This window comes from Hipposideros armiger, unplaced genomic scaffold (genome assembly GCF_001890085.2).
Source record: "Hipposideros armiger isolate ML-2016 unplaced genomic scaffold, ASM189008v1 scaffold_242, whole genome shotgun sequence".
NCBI lineage: Eukaryota > Metazoa > Chordata > Mammalia > Chiroptera > Hipposideridae > Hipposideros > Hipposideros armiger.
Window position 1 is genome coordinate 1,512,199 of NW_017731592.1, and position 17,072 is coordinate 1,529,270.

The window sequence follows — 17,072 nt, forward strand, 5'->3', positions numbered from 1 at the left end:
CTGGACTCGAACCGCTGTTGCTCAGAGCTCAAACTCTTGAGCGAGCTCTTAACCAACTGAGCCACTCAGCCGGCCCCCCAAGCCAGCTCTTAACCAACACACCATTTGGCCAGCCCCCAATACTGCATATTCTTATGCAGTAGTTTTTCTTAAGATTTTACAAGGTAAAACAGGCACAGTGAGACCAAGGTGGACATGGATGTATATATACCTTGCTAAGTTATAACTTTGCAGGGTGAAACTTGGAGTTACATGCTTGACTCTAGTGTATTTGAAGCATGCTCATTTCTGGCATAAGATAAATAAAGCATTTATTGTGCTCCTTAAAATATGAATCCACTTGACCTGAAATTAATATCTGCAACCATGAGGATTTCAGATTCAGATATGTAAATTGACTCACTTTGAGTGAAAATCTTCAAGACTTGAAAATTCATTGTCACTGCAATATACAAAGGTGCCCAAAAAATGTATACACTTTTTTTTTTTTTTTTTAGATTTTACTGGGGAATCGGGGAAGGGGAATAGACAAGTTGCTGTCGTTTTGTTTTTCAGTCTAATTGTGGAGGACGTTGCTTCACTGGCCCATGTTGGTATTATAATCATTGCACTCTTCCCGGCTGAGGGAGTCGGTCGCCAGCCATTGGACAGCTGCTCACGGCAGCTCTCGCCAGCTGTGGCCACTCACACTGGCTGCCGGCCACTCATGGTAGCTCACGGCAGCCCACTGCAGCCTACACCATTGCTTACCACTCACGGTAGCCCAGCTCCAGGTCAAGCTGTTGTTCACCATCTTAGCTATAGAGGGCACAGCATCACTGGCCCACGTGGGAACCAAACCGGCAGCCCTGCTGCTCAGAGCTCGCACTCCCAAACCAACCTATAACCAACTGAGCCACTCAGCCTGCCCTACACATTTTAAGAAAGGAAAAAACTAGATTAAAATTGTGATCCTCAATATATACCAATAACAAAAGATGAATATAAGTCACATTTGACTTCTGCAATTACAAGAGATGCTCAAAGTGGTTACCATCAGCATCCAGATACTTCTGATTATGGCAAACTACTGCTTGAGCAACGCTGACCATAGTGTCCACTTGTATTACTGCACATGCTGTTTCAGTTTCTTCCCAAAGTACTGCCAGTGTAGCCGGTTTTCTATGGTACACCACATCCTTTAAGCTCCCCATAGGGAGAAGTCAAGGGGTGTTAAGTTGGAGATTCTGTCACATATTCACGCCTCCACTGTTGTACTTCAACAATGATCTCGAATTTCAAATACCACTTCAAAATGGTCTTGCGCTCCTTGAACAGCTGTGCTTCTGCCATTTTCTTTGACTGTTCTGCCTGTTGCATGGTGACACTCTCATTTGATTAACGCCATCTTTTGAGCCAATGTCACCATAATTCAACTTCGAAAAATAATACATAAATAACATCTCTTAAAATTTGTATACATATTTTTGGCACCCCCGATATATAATAAACCTGGTGTCTGAAAACTTGGATGGAGAGGGGGAACTTACATCAACAAACCACATTAGTACCTGTGATTTTTTTCACCAATGAAAATAACAATTATTGCAATTGTTGATATCTTGAAATATTTGCAATCATTACTACTGCTAGATCTTGTTATTTATGCATTACAAAGAAACATAACTAATCTCTTGTTCTAATATTTCGATCAAAGTCATTTTTATCTTATGTATTACATTTATATATTTATAAATGTTATTCTGAAAAGGGGTCATAGGTGCCATGAGAGTGCCAAACATAAAAAAGATTGAAAAGTTAGTAATTTAAAAAGAGGGAAAGAACTGACCTTACAGAGACTGATTACATGTCAAACACTACTGGGCGATTTATTCACTTGTTTACTCCTCAAACAGATGTGCTTATTTATTGTTCGTTGTAGAAAATACCTTAACCATTGAGGAAATTACAGCTCAGGAAAGTGAATTCCCCAAAGTCACATGATCTTAGAGCTCAAATTTGACATTAGTTAAAGCTTGTGCTCTGTATACTCTGGTCGTTGTGTGTCATTGATATTCTCTTTATTTTATTTTATTTTATTTTTTAAAATTTTATTGGGGAACAGCCATGGTCATTAGTTACACATTGCTTTCATGCTACATTGGCATAGTTGACTCTTAAGGAGGATGCAGCTCACAGTGGCCCATGGGGAGACCGAACTGGCAACCTTGGTGTTATCAACACCATGCTCTAACCAACTAAGCTAACTGGTCACCCCATTTAGTGTGTTACCTTTTAGTGAAGAGGAAGAAATGTATATATGTGTGTATATACATACACGACTTTTAGAGGTTTTTCCTAACCTGATTTTGCTAATAAGATCTCATGTTTATTTGCTCTGAATCCAACAAACCCTCAGGGGTGTGGTTCAGGAATATTGGAAAGGGAACACTCTTGTAGGAAAGTCTTTCTGAATAACTAATTAAATTACTAGGCCCTTGGCGCTGAGATAAATAATTGGTTAGGAGCAAAAGCTGTTTCAGCTGGGTTTTTATATGCAGCCTTATGATTCTGAGTGCCAGATTTTTTTATTCTTATAGGAGGCAGCCTTCTGTGCTGTGATTCTTGTCCTGCTGCTTTTCATCGGGAATGCCTGAACATTGATATCCCTGAAGGAAACTGGTATTGCAATGACTGTAAGGCAGGCAAAAAGCCACACTACCGGGAAATTGTCTGGGTAAAAGTTGGACGATACAGGTGAGTAAGCATGGAGATTAGTACTCATTTTTTTTTTTTTTACCTTCCCCTGTTTCTTGGGATCTGTTAGATACAGTGCTTAACTTTTTAAAAAATGATCTCCCTGATTAAGCAAGGCCCACCCCCACCCCCCCATTAATTTTCCATTATAAAAGAAAAAAAAACCTTACTTTATGTTGTGGTCATAGGAATAAATACATACTAACTGTAGAAAATTCATTAATGAAAACAAACCCATGACCTTACAAACAGGGAAGATTCATTGCTAACATTTTGGCATATTTACTTGCAGACACACCAGTACATGCACCCTCAAAATAATTGGTCTTATAGTTTTATACTCTGTTTTGTGTCTTTTTAAAATTATTTTTACTGATCATGCAATGTACAAAAGAATATTATAACATCCATGGTTTTAAAGAATAACTAAAGGAACACCTATGTATGTACCTCCCAGTTAAAGAGAGTGCATTACTGTCCTTTTGAGCCTTCCTGCATGTCCCTTACCCCCAGAGGTAACTACTATATTGCATTTTGTGTTTTTGTATTCTTTTGCCTTGCTGTATAGGTTTACCGTATGTATAATGTTTTATGCTGCATGTTTTTTTAGACTTTTATATAAAGGGATTGTTTTTACTATATTTTCCTACAACTTTTTATTTGTTCACTGTTATTTTCTTGAGATTTATTGTGTTTAGCACCATGCTCTAGTTCATTCACACACTATAGTTACACAGTGTAGTTTACTTCAGCTATTCATTCTCTTGTTTGAACCATGAACATTTTGTTTCTTGGTGTACATGCACAGGAGCTTGTCTAGGGCATTCGCAGGATGGAATACAAGGTAGAGGTTTCCAGCTTTAATCGCTAATGCCAAATTGTTTTTCTAAGGTGGTTGTATTAATTTTTGAGAGGGAGCCATTTCTTGGTGTCATTTTTCTATCCCCTGATAATTACTGAAAGTTTCCTTTTTAAAAGCCAAATTGTATTTCATTTTATAGTGTACCATAATTATTTCTATTATTCCCTTAATATTGAGCATTTAGATTATTTCCAGGTGTTCATTCTTATAGATAACACTTCAGTGAACATTATAGTCATAAGACTTTGTTCATATTTCTACTTATTTCCTTTTATAGATTCCTTGAAGTAGAATAACTGAGTCTGAGGGAGCATATGTGTGTGTGGAAGCATGTGCATGAGGATGGACCTTCTCAGGATTTTGGCACATGTTTGTTCTCTGGTTAGATTATAAGAATACTCATGGTCAGACTTTAATGTGGATAGACAGGCATTGCTAGTCCTTATTCCTGCCCTAAAAGTAGGTTATTTTTCAAGTGCCTTGCAGTCTGCTAGAGTTTTCCATCTTTGTTTTCACCTTTCCCAGGTGGTGGCCAGCTGAGATCTGCCACCCTCGAGCCGTGCCTTCCAACATCGATAAGATGAGACATGATGTGGGCGAGTTCCCTGTGCTCTTCTTTGGGTCTAATGACTATCTGTGGACCCACCAGGCCCGAGTTTTTCCCTACATGGAGGGGGATGTAAGCAGCAAGGATAAGATGGGCAAAGGAGTAGATGGGACATACAAAAAAGGTAACTATCCTTTTTTATCTTGCAGACCAACACAGACCTTGTTGCCTGAGTATTTGCTCTGAGTTAGAATTCACATGCATTCCATTAGCAGCTGTGTTCTGCCCTCTGAGGGCATATGTGGCTGCAGCTAGAGGATTTTGCAGGCTAGTTGACCCAAATAACTCATTGTTTTTGAGCTTAACCTTCTGTTAATTGGAATTTCCTTTAGGGAGGTTCTTTTTGTCTTATCCATTCTGTTTTCTCAACATCTCTTCAAGTAGTGAAGTTTTTGTAGCTATTGGGTTGTCAGCAAAGTCATGACGCATTTTTGCAATGAAAAACATAGAAAAAATACGTCATGACTTTTCCGACAACCCAATATTTTATAGAGTAAACATTGTGGTTTGCTAGGCAAGGGCCACAATCTCTAGCAGAGCCATGTTTGTTCCGAGGAGGGTTTGTTATTTAGTTTGCTGGGAGGAAATAAAACTCACCCAATATTATAGAGCAAAATAAGATAGTGAAAGTTAAAACATAAATATTCTGAATCAAGAAATTTTTATAAGCTGGCCAAGCAGTGAAGGAGAGGGGGACATTTGGGGCCAGGAGGGGTCAAGTCAACTATGAGCTCAGTTTTCTCTATTATGTAATGAGCAAAGATTGCTCTGAGAAGTCAATGAGATAATTTTTAAAATTGACCTTCAGGGCACATAGTTGGTATTCCATCCATTATAATTACCTTCTTCCATTAGCCTTTGAAAGTCAATAAGGTATCAGTTGTTATTTGAATATATTTGGTCATTTTAGTATAAGATTTTGTCTACATGTGAGATGAAAAGGATTCTAAGCAAGTGAAACTGCCTGGTAAGGTGCAAGAAGATTCTTAGCAGGTGAAAACTTCTTGGATAGGGAATGAGAATGATGTCCATAGGGAAGAAATTTTTAAAAGGTCCTGTTTGCCTCATGTTACTTCAATGGGTCCTCACTTATCTGTTGGCCATGTGGTCTCTGTGTAGATATGGGCTATCAGTACTAATACTGTAGGATGAGGATTGTCGTCTCAGATGGTGAGTGACCCAGTGACCAATGTCTTTGCCTGCACAGAGCTGGCCACCATCAAGGCTGTGGGAGAAGGTGGAGTGTAGGAAATAGCACAAATCTGAGCTTGCCAAAGCTCTGGGATTCAGCTCTTTCTATGGGCTGGCTGGGTGCCTCTGCCTTCAAGGAGCACATGTTTTTATAGGGGAATTGGACACAGATACCAGCAGTCAAAATGGCATTTACTGACTGTTGTGGTAGAAGTGTGCGTGGTATGCTGTGGGAGCATACCAGGAGGAAGCATGACTGCACTGGGGATCGAAGTTTGGAAATCACATATAGCTTCTTTCCTATGTGATGCTTTGAAGAATGAGCCATAATGATAATAGATACCATTTGTTGTCAGGCCTTGTTTAAAATTTGGTTTCTGCATTAAATCCTTGTGGCAATCCTATAAGTTAGATGACATTATTCTTACCTTACAGATGAGGAAACTAAGACACATAAAAGTTAAATTACTTGCCCAAGGTCCCAGTGCTGGTTCGTAAGTGATAGAGGAAGGTTTCAAACTCTGGTAGTTGGGCGCCGGAGTCCAATTTTTTAACCCTTACACTGACTGTGAAGAAGTTAACTTAAAATTTTGTAACAAGGGCCGGCCGAGTGGCACGTTGGTTAAGAACTGGCTTGGGATGCCAGAGGGCCCCGGTTCGGATCCCATATATGAGGGCCAGTGACACTGCCCTCTACAGCTAAGATGCTGAACAACAGCTCAACCTGGAGCTGGGCTGCCGTGAGTTGCCGGCCACGGCTAGGATGCAGCCCCTGCTGCAGTGGGTTGCCATGGGCTACCGTATGTAGCCAGCAGCCAGCGTGAGCGGCCAGCAGCCGCCATGAGCGGCCGTCCAGAAGCCGGCGACTGATCTGCCTCGCCCGGGAAGAGCGCAATGATGGTGCCAGCTTGGGCCAGTGAAGCCACATCCTCCACAACTAGACTGAAGAACAAAACGACAGCAACTTGTCTGTTCCCCTTCCTGATTCCCCAGTGCTGTTCCCCTCCCCCAATTCCCCAATAAAATATTTTTTTAAAAAATGTTGTAACAAGAAGAAAGCAAATGTGAAAGCACTTAACTCAATCTAACATTCTGAGTTAGCCACCTCCAAGTATTTGGCATAGTTTAATTATGGGGCGGGGGAGCACTGGGCTGTTCGCCTGAAAAGGTAGGTAAGTTCTATGGTCAGAGCAGTTTTAGAAATCTCAATCTGAGTAGAGTATAGGGACCATAGAAGATGAAAGGCTGCCAACAGGAATGTCAGTGAGATAGCTGTTCTACTTCTGGTCAGAGTTGATGAGACTGTCACAGCAAGGTGTCCATTGGGCAGAGAGGTTGATGGGTACTGGATAGACATTGAGTAGATAGACTAGGCAGGACATGCTAAATAATGGGATGAAGGAAGTAGGAATTTTAGAACAATTGAGAGGACTCTAGGCAGTACAAACTCTGCTGAATGGTGACAGAGAAATGGAGAAAAAGGGATGGATCAGAGGTGAGAAAGCCACAGAAGAAAGTGGGAAAAATTGTAATTCAGAGTTTTTAACCTGGGTCAAGAATGATGAATTAAAATTTTGCTTTATATGGAGGAGAATGAGAATCTAGATTTTGTTGGACTTTTCAGATATTACAATCTTATAAGCATATGAAAGTATAGGCCTTGAATGAAGATAATCTATGAAGGTCTTTGTATCATTAGAGCTAATAATTGCTATTTACAGAATGAGTCTTAGGACAACAGTAGTACAGGTGCTGTAGAAAATAAGCAAAAGGAATAGGAAAACTTCAACTTTGGATTTCTTCCAGAAGAATGTGTCACATTACCTGGAGTTCCTACAAGGCAAAATGTTTTTTGGAAGCAGAAGGTTCAGGACCAAGGGAAGAATTAAATTAGGCTTAAAGGCAGTGACTGTGCTGACCAGATGCAGGCTAGTTGTTAGAAGGTGTTATGTGTGGGCTTTTTCAAATCATTTAACTATTGTTTTTGTTTTAAATTTTCCTCTGAAGCTGTATTGTGCCATTTAGTGATGGATTATGTTTTGTCTTAATGCTATGTCTGAATACCCTGGGGACTATAACTTACTTGAAAATAGAAGTCATATATACTTAGTTTTCCATAGTGTTGGTGATTTTTGTCTAAAACTTGGATTTTCTCCCACTTAAAGGTGGGGGGAGGAGTGAAATAAACAACTCCACCCAGAGATTAATTGACTTGTGTTGTGTGTTTTCTTAGCTCTTCAGGAAGCTGCAGCAAGGTTTGAGGAGTTAAAGGCTCAAAAAGAGCTAAGACAGCTGCAAGAAGACCGAAAGAATGATAAGAAGCCACCGCCTTATAAACATATAAAGGTAAGAAAAGACCTCAGGAGACTCCATCTCAAAGAGAGACCCTGTATAGCTTGCTTTCTTCCCAGTCTATTTATGACAAGAATTGGAAGCACAAGCATAAGTTGCTTTTAAGTAGAGGTCTAAGCTTGAAAGATAAGAACAAAGTGCCAGAGCAATATTCCTAGCACATTGCGTGCACTTTATAAAATCAATTGTGCATTGATACTGTCTTTGTTTCTGTTGCCTTGGAAGTCTTCTCATACAGGAAGATAGGATTAGATTCTGTTCATATCCAACACCTTGCGGTTGGAAAGGGACCAAAGAGCAATGATAAAAATGATAAAAAAAAAAGATAGTATGGATAATACACATGGGTAAGTCTTCTTGGGTAATGGCTGATACTAAAGATTTCAGTGATCAGGCTGACTAGGATTCCCAAGGTCAGGAGAATTCATGTTAAATATATCTAACCCTTAGTGTACCTGGTACAAGAGTCATCACCATTTTTTAATCTGAGTCCAGTGGGCCCTTTGTATTTTTTTTACATTTCTAAGTCATTTTCGAGAATAATTTACAGTTGTAAAGATAAAGGAGTAAAATAAATTTATTAGACATTTGAGTATTTACTAAAACCTTTTTAAAAACCTTTTATATCAAGTTGGTTTTGGTGCTCATATATCAGAAAACATGAAAGAATACTATTAGCTCTATTACCAAAATGAGATCACCTGGGTTCTTGCAAAATATTTGTGATAAGATCATTTCTGGATACCATACTTCTTTTTTGTCATTAGAAATGCATTGTTTTTTTGTACTCATTGGTTTTGAGTTTCTGAAGTCTTATAATCTGAGATTTCAATTAGAAATCAGTTTCACCACCATTTTAGAGTCTAGTGTGTTCAAGTATGTTCCAGATATTTTATGGGACATACTTAAATGAAAAACTATTTGTTCTTTATCTGAAATTCAAATTTAATTGGTGTCCTGGATTTTTATTTGCTAAATCTAGCAACCCTAGTAAAAACAGACTACAAAAATATTATCTCTAGTCTTTTAGTCTTTCTGGAAAGATGATACAGTACTTTGGGTAAAGCAGTACTTTTGGGTAAAAGTATGACAATTTCACTATTGCATCATGCTTTTGTGATTCCATTATTCCATTTTCTTATTATTTTAGTCCTTTTGTGTTTTTTTTAGTATAGTTAGGAGTCATTGATGAATAATAGTAAGTAATGGTGAAATAGTAAAGTATTTTAACATACGTATAGGAAAAGTAAAGTTCCATAATGTATCTTAGATTTACAAAAGAATCTAATGGACCTACTGGTAGTTGTAAGATAGAATGAGTTTTATTTCATTTTTTTTTAAATAAGTAAACTTTCTTTTTCTTTTTTTTTTTTTTTTTTTTTTTTTTAGCTGAGCAGTCCTGCCACCTGTTGGCAGCTCAGCAGCAGCTCAGCTCAGGCTGGGAATCGAACCGCAGTTGCTCAGAGCTCAAACTCTTGAGCAAGCTCTTAACCAATTGAGCCACTTGTCCGGCCTGTAAATTTTGTTTTTGATCTTTGGTAAACCTCTAAGAAAGAATAAAAGTTATAAAATACCAATCCTTACAAATAGTTAAAACTGCTAAGGGGGAAAAAAAACCTTAAAACCTAAAATTGGGCCTAAATGGATTGGACCCTGGTGTTATATTGAGAGTTAAATGGAGTTACTGTGCATGAAGACATACCGTATTGCCCCATGTATAAGACGCACCTTAATTTTGGGGCCCAAAAATTTTTTAAAAATATATTACATAAAGTTATTGAACTCAAGTTTTATTCATAAAATTCATACATCTCCTCATCACTTGTGGGAAATGCAAGGAAAAAAAAAAGCTACAACCACTGTATAAGACGCACCCAGTTTTTAGACCCCAAAGTTATCGGGAAAGAGCAGTCTTATACATGGGGAGATACGGTAATACTAAATGTAGTTAGGCCTCAAAAAAGGGAAAGTGATCCAGTTCCCGCAGTCATATATGTCAGATAACAGCAAGGTAGGCTTTTCAGAGTAGCATATCAGCCATATTAAGCCTTGAGTTGATGGAACAACTTACCCTTAGTGATCTAATCACAGAAGTTAGGGGCCAGTGTCTTCACTTTTTTTTTTTTTTTTTGGAACAAACATTTCAAGGAAAAGGATTTAAAACACGAGCTGGCAAACTATTGTTCATGAACCAAATCTGGCCTACTATGGTTGGGGGAAAAAATAAATAAAAATATTTTCTGACACATGAAGATTATATGAAATTCAAATATCAGTATCCATGACTAAAGGTTTATTGGCACACAGTCATGCTTATTCATTTACATATTGTCTATTGCTGCTTTTGTGTTATATGGCAGAGTTGAGCTACGTGCACCAGAGATCTAGGACCTACAAATCCTAAAATATTTACTGCCTGGTCCTTTACAAAAAGTGTGTCAATCCTGATCTAGAATGAGCGTTTACTTACAATTATTTATCTCTGTTTTTCTTACTTAACCATGTGTTTGTTTTACGTGTTTGATTGTTTGCTTTAAGTTAGGCAAGAGATTTACTTGGGATTAATAACAGGTTAGATCAGATGTCAAGAAAGAATAACTGAAACATACCTTTATATAAGAAAAGGAGGAGAAGAATGAAATTTTTTTAGGGGGTTGGTGATGTCAGGTAAAGAGACCTTGAATCAGAGGTGAATGTTCAGGTGCCCTTTGTATATAACCTGTAGTTTCAGGTGATTGAACTCAGCCCTTATCTTCTATCCCTGTAGAACTTGCCTTAGTAGGTTTGTGGCTTCCAGTTGCATGTGGTATGAGTATTCCTCCATTAACATGAGGTTTGCAATTTTTACCAATATTTTGAAGAATCTTGGAAAAGATCTGGCAGTGAGATGTTTGTCCTTTTAAGTTATTGTTAAAAACTGGGTTGAGGACAATATATTTCTACAAATTATAGATTTTATAGTATTGTTAAAGAATAAGAGGCAGGGCCGGCTGAGTGGCTCAGTTGGTTAAGAGTTAGCTTAAGAGCGCGAGTTCTGAGCAACAGGGCCGCCGGTTCAATTCCCACATGGGCCAGTGAGCTGCGCCCGAGCTGAGCTGCCGCTGAGCTGCCAAAAGTCGGCAGGATGGCTCAGCTGGTGAGAGCACATGCTCCTAACAACAAGACTGCCTGTTCGATGGTGGGCTACGCCCGTCCGCAACGAAGACTGAAATCAGCACCTTGAGCTGAGCTGCTGCCTGGATGGCTCATTGGATAGAGTGTGCGCTTTTAACAATAAGGCTACTGGTTCAACTCCCGTATGGGATGGTGGCTACGCCCACCCACAACTAAGATTGAACAAAGCACCTTGAGCTTAGCGGCACGAGCTGCTGACAGGCAGCCAGATGGCAACTGGTGCCCTCCACAACTAAGATTGAAGAACTTGGCTGGTCCCCTTCCCCAGTTCCCCAACACTGTTCCCCTCCCCCAATTCCCCAATTAAAAAAAAAAAGAATAAGAGGCAAACAATAAAGTGTTAGAAATGAAACCACTTGAGATTTAGGGGATGGAAATAACTGTTTAGGTAATCATAGTGATTTTAGATTGATTGGAATTGGTAATCTAGAATATTTGATGTGACAACAATTACAAGGAACATTAAAAGAAAGAACTTAATTGTATTATCGACCATGTTTAAAGGCTTCTAGGCTCTTTACTAGACTGTTAATGTATATTTCTTCTTCTCACAGTGTTGCAATGTCATTTATCAAAATCACACAATTTCTGAATAATCAAATTTTATGTATGGGACAGCTTTCTGAAGACTCAGTTTGACTGTTCCCAGGTGAAATGATATCAAGTAGGGGAGACTCATTTTCATAGTGTACAAATCCACCTCTATTATGGAATGTCTATTTTTTTCCTCAGCATTGTTGCTACTAGTGTAAAAGCTGATGGCTTCAGTGTCACAGCAGCTATTTGACCTTTATGTTTTATCACACTGAATTTTTTACTGTGCAGCACTAAATAACATGCATGAGTGATATTGCTGTAGTCTATTAAAAAGATTTCAAATTACCGATAGTAAATATTAAAATACATTACATATAGGAACCCCTATTAACCCAAAGATGTTTTCATGGCAACCACTTTACTACTTAAAAGAGTGGTGGTTTTTTCTATAGCAGCTAAAGTGGCTCCACCATACAGCAACAGCACAAACTCAGTTACAATTCACTTGGCCTATCACCTTTGAAATTATGATTCTTTAAAATTAATTTTAAAAAAATTTCGGTGGATTTATATTTTGTATGTCAAGTGAGGCTTTATTTTTTTTTAAATTTTTTTAAAGGTTTTATTGGGGAATTGGGGGAGGGGAACAGACAAGTTGCTTTTGTTCTTCAGTCTAGTGGAGGATGCCACTTCACTGGCCCATGTTGGTATTATGATCATTGCGCTCTTCCCGGCTGAGGCAGTCGGTCTCCGGCCATTGGACGGTGGCTTACGGTAGCTCTTGCCAGCTGCCGGCAGCTCATGCTGGCTGCCGACCACTCCCGGTAGCTCATGGCAGCCCACTGCATCAGGGGCTATAGCCTATGCTGTCGCCAGCCACTCACAGCAGCCTAGCTCCAGGTCGAGCTGTTGTTTACAGTCTTAGCTGTAGAGGGCACAGCGTCACTGGCCCATGTGGGATCCGAACCAGGGCCCTGCTGCTCAGAGCTCGCATCCCAAGCCAACTCTTAACCTACTGAATCACTCGGGTGGCCCAAGTGAGGCTTTATTTTTATGCCAAACTGCCTAAATTTTTATTTTCTCCAAAATTTTTATGGTGGTAAAATACAGATAATATAAAATTTGTCATCTTAACCATATTTAGGAGTTCATAGGTATTTATAATGTTTGTACCCATTGCCACTATCCATCTCTAGAACTCTTTATCATGTAAAATCGAAACTCTGCCCATTAAACAATAACTCTCATTCTCCCCTCTTCTTGGCCTCTGGCAACCACTATTCTACTTTTTGTCTCTAAGTTTGACTACTCTTAAGTTACATATTATACAGTATGTATAATAGTGTATGGAATTAATACGGTATTTGTCTTTTCGTGACTGGCTTGTTTCATATAACATAATGTCCTCTAGGTTCATCTATGTTATATCATGTTTCAGAATTTTTTACCTTTTTGGGCTGAATAATATTCCATTATTTTACCATATTTTGCCTATCTACTGATCTGTCAGTTGACACTTGGTTTTCTTCCACATTTTAGCTATTGTGAATAACGCTACTAAATCTTGATAGTTCAAAATGGCGTAAAATATGGTTTGCAGCTTTAAGGAAAAGAAACCTACCTATTTTACGTCCTGAATTGTCTCGTGTTGATTTGCCTGATGTACTACAGTATGTGTTTCTTCTCCAGGTAAACCGTCCAATTGGCAGGGTACAGATCTTCACTGCAGACCTGTCTGAAATTCCTCGTTGCAACTGTAAAGCTACTGATGAGAACCCCTGTGGGATAGACTCCGAGTGCATCAACCGCATGCTGCTCTATGAGTGCCATCCCACAGTCTGTCCTGCTGGGGGGCGCTGCCAGAACCAGTGCTTCACGAAGCGCCAGTACCCAGAGGTTGAAATTTTTCGCACATTACAGAGGGGTTGGGGTCTCCGAACAAAAACAGATATTAAAAAGGTGAAGAAAACTTTTCTTAACATCCAGATTTTTTTCTTCTTTGCAGTTTCTTAATATTAGTAATTCTTCTTGATGAATATGAGAAAATTGATCATAAAGGAAAATAACTGTAGGGATTAACCTTATTGTGTCTTGCCATGTCCTAGAGTTTAGAGGTTTGAGAATAGATGTGCTCCTTCATCTCTAAAAATCCTCTGTATTAATTATGCTCAACTGTGTATAAGGAGGAAAACAGAGACACTATGGCCTTTTTTGTGAAAATCCTAGCACCTGTAGTTAAGAGAGAGAGGATAGTGAGCACATGATTCAGAGGTGCTAATCACCTACAAATAAAGTCTATTTTTACTGAGTCAAAATAGGTTTGGGTTCATAGAACATGAAGGAGGATTAGGCCTTCTCATGACAATGCAGTAACATCTTCAACTTCAAACTTGGAAGGAACTGCAGGTTTCTAAAAAATAGATAATATTGTGTAGTTTTGTGTAGAATAAATCTTATTTGACATTATAATAAAATAAACCTTAACTCTGGTTATACTTTCTAAAGAATTTTACTGAAGTTTGTTTCTAGGAAAGAAAGTGAATCTGAGTTGGTCTGTTTGGTCATTTACTGAGACATTGTGCTGAAGATGCAGTGATCAATAAGAGACACGTTCCATGCTTTTGTAAATTTTATGTTCTAGAGCAGGACAGACATTGAATAAGTAATCACCCAGTCTGGAAGCAGAAAGGGTTTTGGAGGCATGTGGCAAAGGGCCTGGAACTTGCTTGTCTCTGAAAATATTTTAAGTTGAGACTTAAAAGTTAAGTAGTTGTTGGCTTAGGTCAATTGAGTGTTAAAGCATTGCAGGTAGAGGGGACAGCATGAGTGAAAGCCAGTGGGACTGTAATGTAGTGAGCCAGGAGGACATGTTCCAAGGGAAAAGAACATAGTTTAGAGAAATTGACTTTTAGGTGTTTGGGCAAGGTAAAGGGGTTGACTGTCCATTTCACCATTATAATGGAGCTTTAGTGGGCTTCCTTCCATTTTGGTTGATCTTTAGCACCCAGTGCATTCCTATCTCGCCCCAAATGGCAGGAGTTAGAGAGGTGGTTTTCATTGTCAAATATTTGAAGCATCATATTTTTTAGGTTTCTTGAATAAACCTTTGTTAAATGACCAGTTGCATGCACATGAACTGCTTTGGAGAATCTATGGAGAATAATGAATTTGTTATTTTCTTTTTTTTTTTTAAAGTAAGGTGTACCTGTGAACACAGTTATGCATTTTTGCCAGTAAGTCAAGAGCTATTTCTTGTTCCAGGGTGAATTTGTGAATGAGTATGTGGGTGAGCTAATAGATGAAGAAGAATGCAGAGCTCGAATCCGTTATGCCCAAGAACACGATATCACTAATTTCTATATGCTCACCCTAGACAAAGTAAGTAACGGGAAGTGTTATTTCCATTGTTGTAAGATTGTGAAATTAGTGTTGTCCCAGTGTTTGTAGGCATGTGGTACTCTGCCCAAATAGTGTCTTTCCCCATGTTCATAGAGATTTCCTGAACAGTTTTCTTGAATAGGTAAGTTTACTCATTTCTGGTTATACGTCCATGGCCAAAGGCAGTGCTACTTTTAGCATTCTTTTTGAGATATCCAGTGTAAGTTGGAGGCTATATCTTTTAGTATTTTTCCTATAGAATTAAAACTTGAAGCCAGAAAAATAAATAATCGTTCTTTTAGTCTACAGATTGAGAAACTGACTGTTGGTATTTAATTAGTGCATTGAAAAGGTCATATAAATTGACTGTAGAACTCAGCTTATGAACCCAAGTCAGCTTTCCAATTATAGGAATTTTCTGATGAGTTTCATTTCATTGGTGCCTATAATTGTATTTGGAACTTATGCCTAATTTGATCATTCTAATGTGTTTATTTTTTGTGTATCTGAGATTCCTCTTTGTACCTGAATATTAGGTTTTGCTAGCTTTATTATTATGATTATTGTTGTCATCATCATCATCACCATTCTTCCTTCCACCAGCTTTTGTAACAGAACTCTTTCCTGGTGTGAAACTCGGTAAACATTTATCAGTTGTACCCTTGTGGTTTGTGCAATCCTAACCTCCAGCTGTTCTCATCTTCATTTGGAATGGGCCTTGGCATCGGTATTAAAATCTCCTTGGGTGATTTCTAATGTGTAGCCAGGATTCAGGACTGCCAAATTTGGAGGATGGGACTAACTGCTGCTTTTAGGGCATGGTCCTCAAACTTCATATATCAGAATCACCTAACAAGCTGGTTATAATACAGATTCCTGGGCACCACCTCAGAGTTCATGCTTTAATATATCTGAAGTGCAACCTAAGAATTTGCATTTCTAACAAGTTCCCAGATGATGATGCTAGTGCTGATCCAGGGAGTACACTTTGAGAACTACTGGGAGATTCAAACTTTACAAATAGAAACTCTAGCGTGTTAGAATTCTCAGGAAGTGTCTGATGAGCAGCATCTCTTGGAATTCTAGGACCGGATCATTGATGCTGGTCCCAAAGGAAACTATGCTCGGTTCATGAATCATTGCTGCCAGCCCAACTGTGAAACACAGAAGTGGTCTGTGAATGGAGATACCCGTGTTGGCCTTTTTGCTCTGAGTGACATTAAAGCAGGTAAGAATCATTTAAGGATTCTGGAGCTAAGAAAGGAATTTCAGACTTTATAATCCAAAAGTTCCACATGCCCTGTAATCCAAAATGAGGTTTGCAAACTGAGGATATATAAAAAGACTTTCCAGATGGTACTTGGCATGGAATTTTTTGTTGGTGGTGGTGGTGGGTAAAATATATATATAACATAAAATTTACCATTTTAACAATTTTTAAGTGTATAGTTCTCTGGCATTCAGTCCATTCACATCACCACCATCCATCTTCATAACTCTTTTCATTTTCCTCAAATGAAACTGCACCTGTTAAACACTAACTCCCCATTGCTCCCTCCCCCAGCCCCTAGCAACCACCATCTAGTTCTGTCTCTGATTTTGACTACTCTAGGAACTGCATATAAGTGGAATCACACATATTTGTTCTTTCGTGAGTGACTCATTTCACTTAGTATACTGTCTTCAAACTTTGGGTATGGATGATTTTAAAGAAATAAATTTCCTGACTTTTTCCATAACTTTATATGAACTCCCTAAAAATTGATTCATCTCTTACCCATCCGAATTTTATGGTTTATGAACCCAAGGTTATTTTAACACAAACAACTCTTGCCTCTAGGATGCCAAAGAACTGGATATTCAGAGAATGCACAACTCTGTCATGACCAGCCTGGGTGCCTGTGTCTCTAAGAATTAAGAGTGTAGAGTGAGGTGGTGTAACCAAGATAGTATTAAGATGCTTGAAAGTAAATCTGATATGGCTGAAAGGCTTGAAAGTAAAGTTATATATATTTTCCATATATTAAAGGAGCTTAATCTGTAGCATCAAGGTTTTTTGTTTGTTTTTTTAAAGATTTTTATTGCGGAATTGGGGGATGGGGAAGGGGAACAGACAAGTTGCTGTCGTTTTTTTTTTCTTCAGTCTAGTTGTGGAGGACGCCGCCCCACTGGCCCAAGTTGGCACCATCATTGCGCTCTTCCCAGGCGAGGCAGATCAGTCGCCGGCTTCTGGAC

At 38.8% G+C, this 17,072-nt stretch overlaps 1 protein-coding gene across 8 annotated transcripts in view; it reads left to right on the top strand.

The window, feature by feature from the left end:
* The window catches only part of NSD1 (nuclear receptor binding SET domain protein 1), a 163,336-nt gene that overhangs the window by 133,038 nt on the left and 13,226 nt on the right, over positions 1–17,072 (top strand). For all 8 annotated transcript variants that reach the window (XM_019655575.1, XM_019655569.1, XM_019655573.1 and 5 more), the window contains 6 exons: positions 2,580–2,736; positions 4,124–4,329; positions 7,630–7,742; positions 13,149–13,418; positions 14,721–14,837; positions 15,924–16,065. In XM_019655575.1, coding sequence (XP_019511120.1) covers positions 2,580–2,736; positions 4,124–4,329; positions 7,630–7,742; positions 13,149–13,418; positions 14,721–14,837; positions 15,924–16,065 — 1,005 coding nt within the window. The remainder of the gene's footprint in view (positions 1–2,579; positions 2,737–4,123; positions 4,330–7,629; positions 7,743–13,148; positions 13,419–14,720; positions 14,838–15,923; positions 16,066–17,072) is intronic.